General features: G+C 36.0%; 1 protein-coding gene across 1 annotated transcript in view; it reads right to left on the reverse strand.

The window, feature by feature from the left end:
- Positions 1-13,754, reverse strand: part of MAN1A2 (mannosidase alpha class 1A member 2) — a 288,295-nt gene that overhangs the window by 81,698 nt on the left and 192,843 nt on the right. The window contains exon 8 of the mRNA XM_004380347.2: positions 7,860-7,953. Coding sequence (XP_004380404.1) covers positions 7,860-7,953 — 94 coding nt within the window. The remainder of the gene's footprint in view (positions 1-7,859; positions 7,954-13,754) is intronic.

Below are 13,754 nucleotides of genomic sequence, written 5' to 3' on the forward strand. Positions count from 1 at the left end.
CACAACTGGAAGAGCGTAGTCGATGTCACTGAACTGTGCATGTAGAAATTTTTGAAACGGTGTATCTTTGGCTATGTATATTTTCACCAAAAAAAGAAAGAAAAAAAAAAGGTCGAGAGGGAAGGGGTTGACAAGTCGTGGGGTTGTTAGCCAATGTCATGGAACAGTATGTGTACTGCTGTTTCATGGGAGACTGTTTGTTCTGTGGACCTTCACCTGAAGTACAACAAAAAAATTTAAAAAAGGTTGAGAAGGGAGAGGGTTGACATGTTGTGGAGTTGTTAACCAATGTCATAAAACAATATGTATACTACGGTTTGAGAAACTGTTTGTTCCGTAAACCTTCATCTGAAGTACAATTAAAAAAAAAAAAAAAAAGGTAGACAGCAGAATTTACTGAGGAACTGGAAGTGGGGTGTGAGATAAAGAAAGGAAGAGAATAACATCATGATTTGTGGACTGAGCAAGCTGAAGGACAGAGTTGCCATTAACTGAGATAGGCAAGACTATGAGAAGAGAAGGTTTTGGAGTGGGAAAAAAATAATAATCAGTTACAGACATATTAAGTTTATTATAAGATATGTAAGTAGAGATGTCAAGTAGATAACTGGATATACAAGTATGGAGGTCAAGGGCAAGATGTGGACCGGAGCTTTAGATCTGGGAGATGTCAGTATATAGATGCCATTTAAAACCATGCCACTGGAGAGAAGTGTAGAGAAGAGGATGGAGCCCTACAGCATTCCAACAGTAAGAGGCTAGGAATAAAGGAGAAACTAGCAAAGAATACGGAATGCAGTTAGTGAGGGAAGAAGAAAAAAAAAGAGAATGTGTTGTCCTAAAAACCAAGAATTTTAAAGAAAGAGGGATCAAGCTGTTGATGGACTCTGAAAGATGAGGCCTGAGAAGGGACTGTTGGATTTAGCAACATGGCGATCACTGGTGACTCTGATTAGGAGTTTTGGCAGAGCTCTTATCATGTGACATCGTATCATACATTTGTTTATCGTACTTCTCTCCTAATAGAATGTAAGTTCTACAAAGGTATTAGGGTCATTGTCTGCTTATTCACATCTGCATGCCCAGCATCTCAAACAATGCCTGGCATTTAGTAGGTGTTCAGTAAATACATATGGAATTAAAAAATCCTGTAAATGAGAGAAAAAATAATTCCATCACGTATAACCGGTATTAATTTTTATGGGTATTTATATACTTTTTTTTTCCTTTATCTCTAATGGGCCTTTTTATTTTTTTTGGTGGCAGGGGAAGCGTGGGGGATTGTATTCAAACAGTAAATTTAACTTAAAAGTTCTTTTTCTATTTTAATTGGATAGACAGGAATTTATCGATAAGAAGACATAGAGAAAGAGGAAGTTATTCTAAATGGACGAAGTGAAAGTTGAAATGGGAAAAAAATATTTTAGAGATAATTAGAACTAGCAAGACTTAGTGAAGAAAGGGATACAGGGTGTAAAGGAAAGGACAAAATCTAAAAGATGACTACCATTCCCACTGACATCGATCCTTGATCAGATCCTTATTATAGTAGCTTTTTAATAGGTTTTTGGCTTTAAACCAAAAAAAACAAACCTGTTGTCATCTAGAGTCGATTTCAACTCATAGCGACCCTATAGGACACAGGAGAACTGCCCCATAGGGTTTCCAAGGCTGTAGTCTTTACAAAGGCAGACCGCCACATCTTTCTCCCGCGGATCGGCTAGTAGGTTTGAACAGCTGACCTTTCGGTTAGCACCTAAGTACTTAACTACTGTATCACCAGGGCTCTGGGCTGCTTACTTTTTTTTTTTACTTGAAGTCTCTTCTTTACCTAATTTAGCCTATTTATTATCATTTGTCTTATAGACAAATTTGTTAGAATAAAAGTATTGTTTCCCCATCAGAGTTTTCTCAAAGCTTGGTCCAGTGTCTTGTCAGTTTCTGAATATGATAGCTTATGGAATATACCTTGGTTGTTTAACCTTCAATAGAGTACATATTCACTAAGTGAAGCAGGAAGAATGTGAATTTGAAAAGTTACAAAACAAATGATATTAAAATAAAAGCAACTTTATTGTTGAATAGTGTAGACAATATTAAATTTTCTTGTCAAAATCAATTATCTCCATTGAAAACAAAATATACCAACAAGAAAACCTCTCAAGTAAGCAAGAACTCTGTCCATTTTGCTTTATAGAAGACCATCTGAAATCACATTATAAGCAAAAGGATGTTATTAAAGAACTTGAAGTTACTTCTTCTTTCTGTAGTGTATATTTACCCAAGAAAATACTGACAACATTTATTCATTAACAGGTATTTCTACTGAAATAACAGTTTGGAGTCACTGGATCTCAATATTTATTTGATATATCCCAATGTCTTGGGGAACTGAGCCTTATTTTACTATGCTTTATAAAATAATGGGGAAAGTTTATATGATAGATAGGGCAAAGGGTGACATATCCATCCCAGGCATGTCAGAACAGTAAAGGAACCCAATCACTATACAGCCACACTTGATTAGAAGGTAGGCCTCAAAAACAGGACTTACGGCCTTCCTAGCTTCCATTACTGAATGTTAAGTAATTTTTCCGCTTTTGACAAATTCTATTTAATCATCTTTAGGTTTATTCAGCTATGCTGAATCACTGTCCAACTTTTTTTTTATAATTACCATATAAATTCTGATCTTCATAAAGAAAAAAATTTATATATTGAAACGTATTTGTATTTGCAGTTCTAGTCTACTATATTTCATTACATTTGGAGACAGATAATTTTACCTATAACAACTATTAGGGCGACTACAGCTGTCTTTTCTCAATGTAGTTCCAATGTGCAAGGGCGCCTTCTACAATAAAACCTCTCAAGCCCACAAACAATTTAATCCTTTATTCAAAATTTCTTGTACTAATTACTTAAATGGTAGAAACTTCTTGATTGCCAGGTCACTAACTCAGTGCTAATTCTACTTATAATAACTTCAGTGGGACATGTTTCTATGGAATCGGAATATTTTCATCACTTTATGTACCTAATTTCTCCTCACCCTTAAGACAATGAAAACCCGAAAACAGCATAAATCAACCTCTTTCAGAGTAAACTGCTGTTCTCTTTGGATATATCATTGTTACTTACATTTGAAACATTTTCTTAATTTTAAAAAACACGGAAGTTCACAGAATATGAGGTACAATTTTCATGAATACATCAACATCTAAATAAATGTGTTAGGGAATGAATGAAAAGAAAGATATTAAGCCTAAAAGTAACAGTATGGAATGATCACGTATAAAACTACGGTTAGAAAGGTACAAAAAGTATCCTTGTTGACAGCTAATTTCATAGTCAGGTGGGATCTATTTTAAAAGTATGAAAAAGCAGTAAGGAAACAGGCAAAGAAGCCCCAATATGACATTTTTACAAGTAAGAAACATTAAAATAACCTACAGAATATTTTTAATTTTTATTTTGCCCTTTGGTTTCATTTATCTATTTGTGGATACACTGCAGATCTAAGAAAAGGATTAGCAATTGAGTAACAAAGAAAACAAGTTAAAGAAGAGATAACAGAACTAAAGCAAATGAATAAGGTGGGGAGAGCAGAGAAAGGCATCACGATTTACGAAAAATGTTTTTTAACATCTTTGAATTATTGCTAGGGTTTACAGTCTTAGTTCTAGGCTACTTAGGTTATGGGCTTTAGCCCCAGTCCTGCCTGTCAGGTTCCTGAGGCAATTTTAATCTCCTTTGCAGCTCTTCTAGGCAGCTGTTCCAGTGAAAAATTATGTGCTTTAAGAAATGAATACATAGCAGAAGCCTGAGATCCATGGTAACTATGGAATATATCACCTAGTAGTTGGACTTTCTTATTTGAACCCCTGAACCATGCCTGCCTAGGTGTCAATTTTGATGAACTTTCTCACTCCAAGGTCCTTTTGATATTCAGAAATTGATGACGTGTGATAAGGCACTCCTAAATATCAATGATTCATATGACCTATCCCAGCACGTCATGCAGTTAATGGCAGGTTTCTAACAGAAGTTATTCCTGAAGTTGTTCTTATAGGGAAGTCTAGAATAAAAGCCAGGATTAGAATTTAAATCTTCCAATTCCAAATATTATACCCATTCTTGTTTTTCCCACAATTTTTAACTTTAAAGTATAAAATTTAATGAATCAGTAAAGACTGATTTCCTACATTTTCTTCATTAAATGGCATAGGCTAAGCACTGTACTTAGAAAACTAGTGAAAACTTAAAGTAAAAAAAAAGAAAAAAAACTAATGACGTTTCTTTAAATCGATGTTCCTTACAATAATCTTTCATATCTGTTGCCAAGTACTTTTCCTGAAGGTAATTACCAGTAATTATTCTCTGTGATTGCTATATGCATATCACAGACATTATCGGTACTCTAATTATAATACAGTTAGCCAAAGCTGAACTGTTAAATTTCAGTTCAATTCATTGTTTGTTTTCCAGGATATTTATAGATATGGCAGATGTATACTGCTCAGATACAATAAAGGAATTTGACATACTTTTCAGAACTGAAATAAAATGTACAAAAACATTAAAAGGAACAAACTGAACTATTTATTTTAGTAAGGAATACAGCTGCTAAAGGGATATCAGGGCAGCTCCCCTAGGATTTTAAAGACCACTTACCAAAATAACTAGTGAATAGCTCTTTCTCTAATATTATCAAAACCATTAACTCCAGAGAATGAATATATTATAAAGAGGCAACCTGAATTTATTTTGCAGGGGAAAAAAAAACAGGAAATTAAAAGAGTTGTCTTTTTAATAACTACACTGCCATCAATGCTATACTGTTGGTCATTTCAAAGCTGGCAAATTCTCAAATAGTGATTTTTTTTTTTCAGTATTCTAAGATTTTATTGTAGTAGATGACATCTTTTTTATTTAAAAAATGCTTTTTATCTTACTTCAACAGTAATACATGTTCACTATCAAATATGAATAATAAAGGAAAATAAGAAGAAGAAAATAAAATCATCATATCATCACACCACTCGAAAAACCACCGGTAACACTTAAGTTGTTATTCCTATAGTGTTTGTTTTCTCTTTCTAAATATCTTTCTAGTATATCATATTTATCTATATCAAGTATTCTATAATATCCCTTTTAATGGTTGCACAGTATATCACATTAGAAGGTACCATTGAAATGTAATCAAATCCCTATTATAGGATGTTTAAAAATTATGCTGTTCCAGGCAACAGCCACTAAGTCACATGTGGCTATGTTAGTTTAGATTAATTAAAAGTAAATAAAATTTAAAATGTAGTTCCTAGCCATATTTCAAGTGTTCAAAAGTCACATATGGCTAATGACTACCATATTAAACAGCACAGATATAGGACATTTTCACCATTACAGAAATTGGACAGTACTGTTGTAGAATGTTTCCAAATTATCCCTTTTAAAATAACTCAAAAGTTATTGTAAATAAACTTTTACATATACCTCTGATAATTTCTTTGGAGTAAGTTCCTAATAATGAGTCACTGGTTCAAAAGGCTACAAATTTTCAAGACTCTTTGAATCAGTGGGTACAGGGAAACATCCATTCCCTTAGGCAATTTAATGGAACCCTGGAGGTATTGTGGTTAAGAGCTATGGCTGCTAACCAAAAGCACCAAAAGGTCAGCAGTTCGACTCCACTAGTTCCTCCTTTGAAACCCTATGGGACAGTTCTACTCTGTCCTATAGGTGGCTATGAGTCAGAACTGACTCGACGGCAAGAGGTTTAGGTTTTTTTTAAGTCAATTTAATAGATAAAGAATAGTGTCTTCTGTTTAGAAGCTGTATTGATTTGATTAGGATTGGGGTGAAGTAGGAGCAGAGAGGGACAAAGGTTTCTGGTCACCAGTCCATGAAGGTGCTACAAATATGGTAGGCTTTGTAATCTCTAGTGCAATAGCAGCAATCTGTACCATTTATCTTCATTAGCACCATTTTTTAGGGCTAAATAAGAAAACACTTGTTTACTGTCCATTTGTGGTTTGTTGTTTTTTTTTTAAAATGAATTAACTTTTCTTAGCCCATTTTTCCATTGGGGTGATCATATTTTTCTTATCATTTTATAAGAGTTCTTGAAATAGAGGATATAAAAACATTGTTTTCCAAATATGTCCAAATATATTTCCTTAGTTTGCTACTTCACTTTTGATTCTTTTGATGGTAGGCTATGAAATATATGAGGGTTAACATTTATATATAGTAAAAACAGACATCTTTTTCTTTATGGTTTCTGCTTTATATGACATGCTTAGAAAAGGCTTTCCTGATTATAACTATATATTCAACCATATTCTAATACTTCAATGGTTTCATTTTTTACATTTGAAAAGTTATACTATAAACAATATATATTGGCATATGGCAAAAGGAAGGAATCAAACATAATTTTTTTTCCCCAAATGTTATAGTTCCAAATCTTAATGAAATTCTACGGGGAAAAATTAAATCAAATCCACCCAAATTACTGACTAGACATCCAATCTAGTCACTCTTCTCTGAGAAAAGGAAAATGCACTTTATATTTTAGAAATGCTGCTCTCAGGGTTTTGGTTCTTCAAAAAGTATTATTTCCACTCAGTTTAGGCATTAGGCCTTATATTTTCTTCAAAATAAAGAAAAAAACGAGGTACTTATAAAGAATTTCAGGAGAGGAAAAAAACCAAACCAAACCAGTTGCTGTCGAGTCGATTCCTATCATAGCCAAAAGATTGAGATCTATTTCCAGATTCATGAAAGACATAACTGTACTGATCAATGTGCTTTCCTTGCATAAAGGATAGTTTCTTTGACCGAAGTCCAAGTGACAATTTCATGGCAAATATTTTACTATCTTTGGTTTTCATATCAGCATACTTTTTCAATTGTGGATGCAGCAGTATTTTCAATAAATAAAATTAAATGATATTTTTGCCACTTACTACTTCATTATGATTTTATTAGTCTGAGAAATAACTCAAAGATGTTATACTATGGACAAAGTCAGAACTCTCTTAGTTATGGTACCTATAATTTACTAAAATTTTTTAAGTTCCAATAAGTCCACATTAACATTTACCACTTAATTATTCTTAAAAATCAATTCCTTCAAAAATAAATTTTAAAGCTCTAATAAGAAAAAGCACCCCCTTTCCAAACAACAAACTTTCTCCTGAGGCAGTGGAAATAATAATATAACAATTGGTACGTTTCTTTACTACAGCATTTATCACATATATTCCAACTACTTCCAAGTGTGTCTGCCTATACCCTAATAGTCTGTGAGCTCTCCAAATGCAGACCAAGTCCTGTATATTCTTTCCTCATTTCTAGTCTCATCCAAGAAGTTGGCACAGAACCTAGTAAATAATGGACATGCTGATACCCTCTTTTAAAATGAATGACTGGATATAAGTCGCCCAAGAGCAAATGACCGTTTTCTAGTCATGTAACATTGTTCTTCATATTCCTCCTGTAAGTATCTATCTCAGACAATGCTCTTACTTACATGATGGCATGATTTATTAACAGGAATTTAAAGTATTACATTTCCCAATACCACACTATATTTTTCCAAAGAACTTACACATACATGAAATAACACATTCTTGTGTAACAGGTTATCAATATTTCCATTTTATAACGGGGAAAACTGAAGCTTCAAGAGATCAGAAATGTGTCAAAGGTAACAGTATCAGTAGATCACAAGATCAGACACCAACTGAGGGTTTCTAAGTCCATATCTAATACAATTTTCACTACATCCAGCAAGTGATTTCAGACAAATACTCTTTCAACAAAGCATCAGTAGTGCTAGAAATACTTACACTGACCCCAGCGCCCTGTTCTTGGGTTCAAATAATTTGGATAAAGACCATTTGGACGATCCATTTTCTGAAGTAGTTTCCGAATGTGCATGACCTAAATAAAATAAAATCAGGAATCCAATTAACAAAAATAAATGTTATCAAGGCTAGGTTTTTGTTTTTTCTTCATTCAGAACTTATATCCCTCCTCCCGTTTTTGGTGGTGGTAAGGAAAAAAGTTCTATTTTTTAAATGACTCAGGTTGCAGCCTTTCTTTGGTCGCTGTTGATGAACTTTGGTCTTTACTATTTTTATTATTTTTGTTCATTTAGTAAGAGAAGGACAAATTCTATGATCTGATTCCATTTTGTTGTCTTTACCTGAAAATTCTTCGCATTTTTCTTTTTTTTTTTAAATTGTGCTTTGGATGAATTCAGGTTTACAGAGCAAATTAGTTTCTCATTAAACAATTAATACAAATATTGTTTTGTTATACTGTTTGCTAACACCAGGATGCGACGACACTCTTCCCTCCCTTCTAGACTTTCGGTTCCCCGTTACCAGCTTTCCTATTCCTTCCTGGCTTCTTGACCTTGCCCCTGGGCTGGTGTGCCCATTTACTTTCATTTTGTTTTATAGGCCTGTCTAATCTTTGGTTGAAGGGTGAAACTCAAGAGTGACATCAGTACTGAGTTAAAATGGTGTCCAGGGGCCATACTCTGGGAGATTCTCCAGTCTCTGTCAGACCATTAAGTCGGGTCTTATTTTTGTGAGTTAGAATTTGTTCTACATTTTCTTCCAGTTCTGTCCGGGAACCACAATTGTGATCCCTGTCAGAGTACTCAGTGATGGTAGCTGGGCACCATCTGGTTTGTGTTGAACTCAGTCTGATGGAGGCTGTGGTACCTGTGGTCCATTAGTCCTTTAGACTAATATTTCCCTTGTGTCTTTGGTTTTCTTCATTCTCCCGTGCTCCAGACAGAGTGGGACCAATGGAGTATCTTCAATGGCTACTCACAAGCTTTTAGGACCCCAGACACTACTGACCAAAGCAGGACGCAGGAATATTTTCTTCATAAACTATATTATGCCCGTTAAACTAGATATCCCCCGAGATCATGGTTCCCAGGCCTCAGCCCAGTAACTCAGTCCTTCAGGCAGTTTGGATGTATCTATGAAGCTTCCATGACCTTGGATTGCACAAGGTGTGCGGACTTCCCCAGTACTGTGTACTGTCTTACCCTTCACCAACGTTACCAATTATCTGTTGTTTAGCTGGTGTTTTTCCCTCCCCACCCAACCCCCTCATAAGCATCAAAGATCATTTCTTTCTGTGTGTAAATCTTTTCATGAATTTTTAAAATAGTGGTCTCAAACTCTGTTCTTTTGTGATTGATTTATTTCACTCAGCACAATGGCCTCCAGATTCATTCATGTTGTGAGATATTTTGCAGATTAATCATTGTTCTTTATTGTTGCATAGTATTCCATTGTGTGTATATACTATAATTTGTTTATCCGTTCATCTGTTGATGGGCACTTAGGTGGTTTCCATCTTTTTGCTATTGTGAATAATGTTGCAATGAACATGGGTGTGCATATGTCTACTCGTGTGACAGCTCTTATTTCTCTAGGATATATTCCTAGGAGAGGGATTGCTGGATCATATGGTATTTCTATTTCCAGCTTTTTAAGGAAGTGCTGTACTGTTTTCCAAAATGGTTGTACCATTTTGAATTCCCATCAGGAGTGCGCAAGAGTTCCAAGCTCCCCGCAGCCTCTCTAGCATTTATTTTGTTTTTTTTTTGTTTTTTTTGATTCATGCCAGTAATGCCAGGGTGAGACGGTAGAGACAGTATCTCACTGTACTTTTGATTTGCATTTCTCTAATGGCTAGTGATCATGAGCATTTCCTCATGTGTCTTTTAGCCACCTGAATGTCTTCTTTGGTGAAGTATCTGTTCATGTCCTTTGCCCATTTTTTACTTGGATTATTAGTCTTTTTGTTGTAGAGGTGTTGGATTTTCCTATAGATTTTAGAGATGAGACCTTTGTCAGAGCTGTCATAGCCAAAAACTTTTTCCCGGTTTGTAGGTTCTCTTCTTACTCTTTTGGTGAAGTCTTTTGATGAGCGTAAGTGTTTGATTTTTAGAAGATCTCAGTTATCTAGTTTATCTTCTGGAGTTTGTGTGTTGTTAGTTATGGTTTGTATCCTATTTATGCTGTGTATTAGGGCCCCTGGCATTAACCTTACTTTTTCTTCTATGTTCTTTATACTTTTTGGTATTATATTTAGGTCCTTCATCCATTTTGACATAGTTTTTGTGTATGGTGTGAGGTATGGATCTTGTTTCTTTTTTTTACAGATGGACATCCAGTTTTGCCAGCACCATTTGTTAAAAAGGCTGTCTTTTCCCATTTAATGGACTTTGGGCCTTTGTTGAAGTTCAGGGCACTGTAGGCGGATGGATTTACATCTGGGTTCTCGATTCTGTTCCATTGGTCAATGTGTCTGTTGTATCCATACCAGGCTGTTTCAACTACCATAGCTGTATAGTGCAAGTCCTCCTAAGTTATTCTTATTCAATAGTGCTTTACTTATCCAGGCCCTCTTATCTTTCCATATAAAGTTAATGATTAGTTTTTCCATCTTGTTAAATAATGCTGTTGGTATCTGGATCAGGATTGCATTGTATTTGTACAATTGCTTTGGGTAGAACTGACATTTTCACGATGTTGAATCTACCCATCCATGAGCAAGGGATGTTTTTCTATTTACATAGGTCTTGTTTGGTTTCCTGCAGTAGTGTTTTGTAGGTTTCTTTGTATAGGTCTTTTACATCCCTGGTTAGATTTATTCCTAAGTATTTTACTTTTTTAGGGGCTATTATAAAACAGTACTGCTTTCCTGATTTCCTTTTCATAGTTCTCTTTATTGGTGTCTAGGAATCTAACTGATTTTTGTACATTTATCCTGTATCTTGCTACTCTGCTGAATCTGTTAGTTCCAGCAGTTTTCTTGTGGAGTCTTTTGGGTTCTCTACATCCAGTATCACACCATTTGCAAACAGGAATAGTATTACTTCTTCCTTACCGATTTAGATGCCCTTTATTTCTTTTTCTTGCCTTATTGTTCAAGTTAGGACTTACAGCACAATGTTAAATAGGAGTCATAATAAAAAGCATCATTGTCTTGTTCCTGTTCTCAGGGGGAATGTTTTTAGACTCTCTCCGTTAAAAATTATATTGGTCATTGGTTTTCTGTAGACATCCTTTAGTATGTTGAGGAATTTCCCTTCTATCCCTATTTTATTGAGAGTTTTTATCAAGAATGGGTGTTGGACTTTATCAAATGCCTTTTCTGCATCATTTGAGATGATCATGTAATTCTTTTATTTATGTGGTGGATTACGTTGATTGATTTTCTAACGTTGAACCATCCTTGCATACTTGGTATGAATCCTACTAGGTTGTGGTATATTCGTTTTGGGTATGATGCTGAATTCTACTGGCTAGAAGTTTGTAGAGAGATACGGGTTTATAATTTTCTTTTGTGGTGTCTTTGCTTTGTTTTGGTATTAGGGGTATGCTGACTTCATAGAATGAACTCGGAAAATTCCTTCGTCTTCTAAGTTCTAAAATACTTTGAGTAGTACTGGTGCAAATTCTTCTCTGAATGTTTGTCAGAATTCTACAGTGAAGCCATCTGGGCCAGTGCTTGATTTTGTTGGGAGGTTTTTTTTTTTTTTTTTTTTAACTTCTCTTGTTATGGGTCTGTTTGGATTTTCAATCTAAGTTTCTGTTACTTTAGGTAGGTAGTGTGTTTCTAGAAATTTGTCTATTTTCTCTAGGTTTTGAAATTTCTTGGAGTATACTTTTTTCTTTTCAATCCTTTTCTTTTCTTTTCTTTATTACCTGAGCTATTGTTCTTTGTGTGTGTGTGTGCTTTAGGTGGAAGTTTATAGCACAAGTTAATTTCTCATACAAAAATTTATACACATATTATTATCTGACAGTAGTTGCAATCCCTACAATGTGACAGCAAACTCCCCCTTTCCATCTCAGGTTTCTTGTGTCCATTTAACCAGTTCCTGTCCTTTCCCGCCTTCTCATCCCACCTCCAAACATGAGTGGCCCATTTGGTCTCGTGTATCTGACTGAACTAAAAAGCACACTCTTCATGAGTATTAGTTTATATTTTATAATCCAGTGTAATCTTTGTCTGAAGAGTGGGCTTTGGAAAAGGTTTTAGTTCTGGGTTAACACCGCATCCAGGAGCCATGCCTTCCGGGATTCCTCCAGTCTCTTTCAGACCATTACGTCTGGTCTTTTCACATGAATTTGAGTTTTGCTGCACACGTCTCCCATTCCATCAGGGACTCTCTGTTGTGTTTCCTGTCAGGGCAGTCGTTGATGGCAGCCAGGAACATCTAGTTCTTCTGGTCTCAAGCTGATGGAGTCTCTGGTTTATGTGGCCCTTCTGTCTCTTGGGCTAATATTTTCCTTGTGCCTTTGGTGTTCTTCATTCTCCTTTGCTCCAAGTGGGCTGGGACCAACTGATGCATTGCAGATGGCTGCTCACCAAAGCAGGATGCAGACCACTTTCTTTTTTTTTTAAATTGTTGTAGTTTAAGTAAAAGTTTACCATTAAAGTTAGTCTCGCATACAAAAATTTACACACACATTCTTATGTGACCCTAATTGCTCTGCCTATACTGTAACAGCACACTCCTCCTTTCCACCCTTGATTTCCCTTGTCCATTCAATTAGCTCCTAACCCTCTCTGCCTTCTCATCTCACCTCTGGACAAAAGCTGCCCATTTAGTCTCATGTATTTACTTGAGCTAAGAGGCACACTCTTCACGAGTATCATTCTCTGTCCCACAGTGCAGTCCAAACTTTGTATGAAGAGTTGGCTTCAGGAACTGTTTTAGTTCTGGGATGACAGAGAATCCGGGGGCTATGCTTTCTGGGGTTCCTCCAGTCTCAGTCAGACCATTAAGTCTGGTCTTTGTACTACAATTTGAGTTCTGCATCCCACCCTTCCCCCGCTCCATCACGGACACGCTGTTGTGTTCCCTGTCAGGGCGGTCACTAGTTGTAGCCAGGCACCATCCCGGTCTTCTGGTCTCAGGCTGATGAAGTCTCTGGTCTATGTAGTTCTTTCTATCTCTTGGGCTAATACTTTCCTTGTGTCTTTGGTGTTCCTCATTCTCCTTTACTCCAGATGGTGGGGACCAGGTGATGCATCTTAGATGGCCACTTGCTAACTTTTAAGACCCCAGACGCCACTCACCAAAATAGGATGCAGAAGATTTTCTTAATAAACATTGTTATGCCAATTGACCTACACGTCCCCTGAAAGCATGGTCCCCAGAACCCTGCCCCTGCTACTCTGTCTCTCAAAGTGATTGACTGTATCCAGGAAACTTATCATCTTTGGTTTAGTCCCATTGTGCTGACTTCCCCTGAACTGTGTGCCATCCTTCCCCTCACCTAATATAATTGTCTACTATCTAGTTAGTGAATAACCCTCACCCTCCCTCCCCACCCTCATAAACATCAAAGAATGTTTTCTTCTGTGTTTAAACTTTTTCTTGGGTTCTTATAATAGTGGTCTTATACAGTATTTGTCCTTCTGTGACTGACTAAATTCACTCAGCATAATGCCCTCCAGATTCCTCCACATTATGTTTCATGGCTTCATTGTTGTTCTTTATTGTTGCATAATATTCCACTGTGTGATTATACCATAATTTGTTTATCCACGCATTTGTTGATGGGCACCTAGGTTGTTTCCATCCTTTTGCTATCGTGAACAGTGCTGCAATGAACATGCGTGTGCATATATCTATTCGTGTGATGGCTCTTGTTTCTCTAGGATATACTGCAAGGAGCGAGACTGCTAGATCGTAC

The sequence above is a fragment of the Trichechus manatus genome, unplaced genomic scaffold (genome assembly GCF_000243295.1).
Source record: "Trichechus manatus latirostris isolate Lorelei unplaced genomic scaffold, TriManLat1.0 scaffold00073, whole genome shotgun sequence".
Taxonomy (NCBI): domain Eukaryota; kingdom Metazoa; phylum Chordata; class Mammalia; order Sirenia; family Trichechidae; genus Trichechus; species Trichechus manatus.